This window comes from Bombina bombina, chromosome 6 (genome assembly GCF_027579735.1).
Source record: "Bombina bombina isolate aBomBom1 chromosome 6, aBomBom1.pri, whole genome shotgun sequence".
Classification (NCBI taxonomy): Eukaryota; Metazoa; Chordata; class Amphibia; order Anura; family Bombinatoridae; genus Bombina; species Bombina bombina.
The window spans coordinates 428,405,760-428,411,759 of NC_069504.1; the positions used below are offsets into that span (position 1 = coordinate 428,405,760).

Here is a 6,000-nt window from a genome sequence, read left to right on the forward strand (position 1 = left end):
TCAAACTGGGCACCCTATCAGCAGTACTAGTTACAGTCTCAGGAACTGTTGAACTCTGGAACTGCAGTGCAGAGTCGATTGTCAGCGGAGAAAGCGGCAGGTTTCATACCTCTACTTTACAAGAACTTGAGCGTACAGGTGTGGGGTAGGCTATTGTGGCTCCCATAGTAGAAATTGCATTTAATTCTGGGTGCGTTAAATGCATATGAATATAGAGGTTTTTGCTGATGTTAGTGAATGTTTATAGAATAGTATTGTTTAATAGATTAGCGTCATTTTTTACAGAGCTGCTAAGTGAAAAAGGCTATTTGTTGATTAACTACTACTCTGAATTTAACACCTTTTAACATCTGACTTTCTGGCAGCGCTATTGATACCTTCCATGTGCTGATAAGGGCAGGAGGATTTTAGTATCACATTCACAAGTAGCCTGGCATCTTATATTCTTATAGAGAATTAGGGACATATTTAGAATGTGGAGCCTCATAATTATTAGTCAGTATTGCCTATAATCACCCGAATAAGCTTTCTCCCTATTTAGTGTTCCATTTAGTTCAAGCCATGTCTCCTGCCATTAGACGGATTAACAAGTATTTCTAAACATAGTCTCTTGTCAATACTGAAAATCTCCACTAGAGGCGATTAGAATTTTAAAAATGTGTACACCGATCAAACAAGCCCTTCATAGCATTACTTAATAAAGGGTCAGTTTTAATGTCGGTGAGAGACCCCCACCAGAGTGAAATAATCCCTACTGATTTTTCTTCTAGAGAGTGAAAATGGGATCACATATAATTATATCTATTTATATATTAGCTGCTAAGGTTTCAGGACGGATATTTTAGTTCTATAGCTGATATACAGGTTATTAATGGCTATTCATGGTCCTGATATGATGGCATAGATTCGCCTATAACAGTTTCTAGCCATTTATATGTTCCCTATCTAGGAATCAGAAATTACAAAAATTTTACTAGTCCCATATATAATTGCTTGTATAAAATAGTTGAAGTGCATAGATACTTTTATGCTTAGGTTTATAAAGACCCAAAAGTGGTCTTATATCTTCTACCTTTTGTTACTTCCTCTTATAAGTGATCGGGGGTCCTAGAGTGGCCCCACTAGTCCTACACAGAAGGTTTGCTTATAAAGAGAAAATGAGGTTTCTGATATTAGTATATGTTATATTTCTGATTACTATTGATCTATGTTTTTTGTTTGTTTGTACTAGACTAATAACTATGGTACGTATATATCATATAATTTCCTAGTTCTTATTGTACTAGACTATGAAAATTGTAATCAGTCTCATTATTTCTTGTATGTTTTCTTTTTGTTTCTTTTTACTTTGTATGTTTATGAACCTCAATTAAAAAAAAAAAAAAAAAAAAAAGATTAGGATTCCTAGAATATTGTCTTTTCTCCAAGAAGGTTTGGAGAAGGGATTATCAGCTAGTTCCTTATAAGGACAAATATCTGCTTTGTCTATTCTTCTACACAAACGTCTGGCAGATGTCCCAGACGTTCGAGCATTTAGTCAGGCTTTGGTCAGAATCAAGCTTGTATTTAAACCTGTTGCTCCGCCATGGAGCCTAAATTTAGTTCTTAAAGTTCTTCAAGGGGTTCCGTTTTGTTTTTAGTAGCTATCTCTTTGGCTCAAAGAGTTTCTGAGCTATATGCTTTACAGTGTGATTCCCCTTATCTTATTTTCCATGCAGATAAGGTGGTTTTGCGTACCAAACCTGGGTTTCTTCCTAAGGTTGTTGCTTATAAGAATATCAATCAAGAGATTGTTGTTCCTTCACTGTGTCCTAATCCTTCTTCAAAGAAGGAACGTCTGTTGCACAATCTTGATGTGGTTCGTGCTTTAAAGTTCTACTAACAAGCAACTAAAGATTTCCGTCAAACATCTTCATTGTTTGTTGTTTATTCTGGTAAGCGGAGAGGTCAGAAGGCTACGGCTACCTCTCTTTACTTTTGGCTGAAAAGCATCATCCGTTTGGCTTATGAGACTGCTGGCCAACAGTCTCCTGAAAGAATTACTGCTCATTCTACTAGAGCTGTGGCTTCCACATGGCTTTTAAAAATGAGGCTTCTGTTAAACAGATTTGTAATGCGGCGACTTGGTCTTCGTTTCATACTTTTTCCAAATTTTCCAAATTTGTTACTTTTGCTTCTTCGGAGGCTATTTTTGGGAGAAAGGTTCTACAAGCAGTGGTGCCTTCCATTTAAGGTCCCTGTCTTGTCCCTCCCTTCATCCGTGTCCTAAAGCTTTGGTATTGGTATCCCACAAGTAAGGATGAATCCGTGGACTCGATACATCTTACAAGAGAAAACATAATTTATGCTTACCTGATAAATTTATTTCTCTTGTGATGTATCGAGTCCACGGCCCGCCCTGTTTATTAAGACAGGCATATATATTTTTATTTTTAAACTTTCTGTCACCACTGCACCCTATAGTTTCTCCTTTTTCTTCCTAGCCTTGGGTCGAATGACTGGGGGGTGGAGCTAAGCGGGGAGCTATATAGGCAGCTCTGCTGTGGGTGCTCTCTCTGCCACTTCCTGTAGGGGAGGAGAATATCCCACAAGTAAGGATGAATCCGTGGACTCGATACATCACAAGAGAAATAAATTTATTAGGTTAGCATAAATTATGTTTTTTTATATTTACAAAAATGTATAATTATAATAAATGAAATGGTATGTACTTATTATACTGAAATATCATAGGCACATGTAGTCATCACTATGTGCTTACTAGGATTTAGAGACTCCCTTTCAATTTATGAATAAATATATAAATTAAAAAATGTATACAATAAACACACACATAATAAATTGTATAAGTTTAAAGGTACAGTAAAGTCCATTTGACATATATTCACTGCAATGATGTATTTTGTATTTGGAATGTTTTAGATGATTTCGATTTGGATAAGTGTTGGACAGGCAAAAGTCCTGTTTACTGAGGATCACTATGGTTATGATTTTGTCGCAATTTCTCACTTAGGGTGGGGCTTATGTTGTTTAAAATGTCATTTGAGATCTGTGTTTGTTTGTATGAGGAAGGGGAGTGTCCCCCCGAAACGTCACGCTTTAAAGATTAAATTCACTCATTAAAAGACCAGCAAGTGCCTCCTTTTGTCTCTCTCTCTCTCTCTCTCTCTCTCTCTCTCTATATATATATATATATATATATATATATATATATATATATATATATATATATATATATATGTGTAATGTATATATATATATAACATTACAATAGATATAACTCTAAAATGTTATATATTACAATAAAAATTATTTTTTACATTTACAAAAATGTATAATTATAATAAATGAAATGGTATGTACTTATTATACTGAAATATCATAGGCACATGTAGTCATCACTATGTGCTTACTAGGATTTAGAGATTACTTTTCAATTTATGACTAAATATATAAATTAAAAAATGTATACAATAAACACACACATAATAAATTGCATAAGTTTAAAGGTAAAGTCCAAATTAAGCTTTCATGATTCAGCGTGATCATGCAATTTTAAACAAATTTCCATATTACTTTTATCATCAAATGTGCTTTGTTCTCTTGTACTCCTTTATTGAAGACTAACCCTATGTAGGCTGATTGAAGCTTAGCAGTGTGTATGTGTCTATAACAGTATATGGTAGTGGTGTTTGCAACTATAAATAACATTGCTATAAACAATGTTGCAAACACTCCTGCCAGATGGCTTAAGACACATGCACACTTCTGAACTCACCTAGGATTACTCTTTAACAAAGGATACAAAAAGTACTAAGCTAAATTAGAATAGAAGTAAATTAGAAGTTGTTTAAGATTGTATTCTCTATCCAATCCATTTAAAGGGACATAAACCCAAAAAATTTCTTTCATGATTCAAATAAAACATACACTTTTAAACAATTTTCTAATGTACTTCTATCATTTTTTCTTTGTTTTCTTGTTATCCTTTGTTGATAAGCAGGAAGGTAAGTTCAGGAGTATGCACGTGTCTGCAGCACTATATGGCATCAGTTTTGCAACAATGTTATACATTAGCAAGAGCCCTAGATGGCAGCACTATTTCCTGTCATGTAGTGCCCCAGACATGTGCACACTACCTATCTAGATATCTCTTCAACAAAAAATAGCATGAGAATGCAACAAATTTGATAATAGAAGTAAATTGGAAACTTTTTTAAAATTGTATTCTCTAACTGAAAAATTAAAGAAAAAATGTGAGTTTCATATCCCTTTAAGTTTAATTTTTACTTTACTGTCCCTTTAATATTTATGTCCCATATATATCAACTCTATCCACCACATTGCAGTTTTGTTATGCAGTGGAGTAATTGAGAGGCCGTTCCCCATTAATAACTGAGGACCATTCACTCTGCAAGTCAGCAGGTCAGTCAGCAAGCACTCCCACTTGATCCGAGGAAATGATTATATAGACCAGCACTAGCGTTTGTACTAGGATATTCCAGGTGAAACATTGAACATATAATATATATATATATATATATATATATATATATATATATATATATATATATATATATATATATATATATATATATATATATATATATACACACACACACACACCAGGGTACATATTTATATTGATTGACTTCAAAGATGCACAAATGTTTTTTGTAAGTAGGTCTGATCACTGATAGTGGGATTAACCAGAAGCTTTTTTGATAAATTTATTTCTGTTTTCTACAGGATGTAGTTTGTGTGACCCGGATCTAAATACTCCAGTTAACTATAAGTCTAATAATCAATAAGGAAATGCATATTAAACAAATTACCAGTCTGACACACAAACATAAGAAAAGTTAACAAAAACATCACCTACCCAATACTATTAGGTTGCTTAGCTAGGCTCACCTGGTGAATAAATATAGTGCACAATAAAAGGATGGCTGTCACTTTTGTAGTTTGCAGTGCCATGATACTGCTGTTCCTAGGAGGTCAGATGTAGGATTGAGAGGGAATTTTCTTCTCTTTGTGTGACTTTATACCCCTGAGCCTGGGGAGATTTCATCATTTTCATCTTGAAAAAGGGCAAAGTGCAGCAGTCACATTTAATAAGTTAATGTCTACACACACTGTGACAAACAGCACATTAATACTGCCAACATTTCTCAATATACCATTCAGATTTTACTGATGGTAAACTAACCCTTGTCCTGCTGTCTTCTGGTTGCTGCAATCCACTGTTCTATGGTAATCAGTTCAGTCTCAGGCCCTGTTATTCAAAACCTCCCTACTCAGGTGAGATATTCTAAAATTATCCTACAGCACTGCAGGATCCCTAGTGAAATTTTCAAAAGGCAGATTTTGCTTTACTTCAAGGGACGTTCCCTGTATTTCTGTATGTGAAGGAGAGACAAGCCCAGTGCAATATAGCACTGCATAACAAAACATTTCTGCTGCATTTACATTTTGTGCATTCTATTTTATATCACTTTACACCTATGATTAAATTGAATTACATTTAAACTTTGCACTTTCTATTTTGTAATTTATTTTGTATACAGCAGTGTATTTAGGATTGTGATTTTACAAATTCTAAATATATGCCTTCAGAAGTTTGTGTGTAACTTGAACAAATTAATCTTGTACTTTGCATATGTATGTGTATCTTTTACAAATTAGATTGCACTTTGCATGTCTTTTATTTAAATTAAAACTGAAAAACTGTCAGCTTCAGCATCATTACTTTCTATTGGCCAGATAATCAAACATTCTGTAGCTTGGAGAGAGATTATAGTGCGGACTTCACAGGGGCTAAACTCACTGAATATTCTAAGAAAAGGGAAGGAAACTTGAAATCCCAGAGAGATGCCTTCCATATAAAATAACAAAGCTCTCTGGGATACAAAATTTTACATGGGAGACAGAAGGTAACTGGAGAACCCCATAGGGCTGATATAAAGGCCTTATTTGTATCAACTCAAAATTAAACTGAAA

General features: G+C 34.2%; 1 protein-coding gene across 1 annotated transcript in view; it reads right to left on the reverse strand.

Moving 5' to 3' along the window:
• The window catches only part of LEAP2 (liver enriched antimicrobial peptide 2), a 112,932-nt gene extending 107,918 nt beyond the window's left edge, over window positions 1–5,014 (reverse strand). The window contains exon 1 of the mRNA XM_053717176.1: window positions 4,915–5,014. Coding sequence (XP_053573151.1) covers window positions 4,915–4,977 — 63 coding nt within the window. The 5' untranslated portion in view covers window positions 4,978–5,014. The remainder of the gene's footprint in view (window positions 1–4,914) is intronic.
• Between the last annotated feature and the right edge of the window lie 986 nt (window positions 5,015–6,000).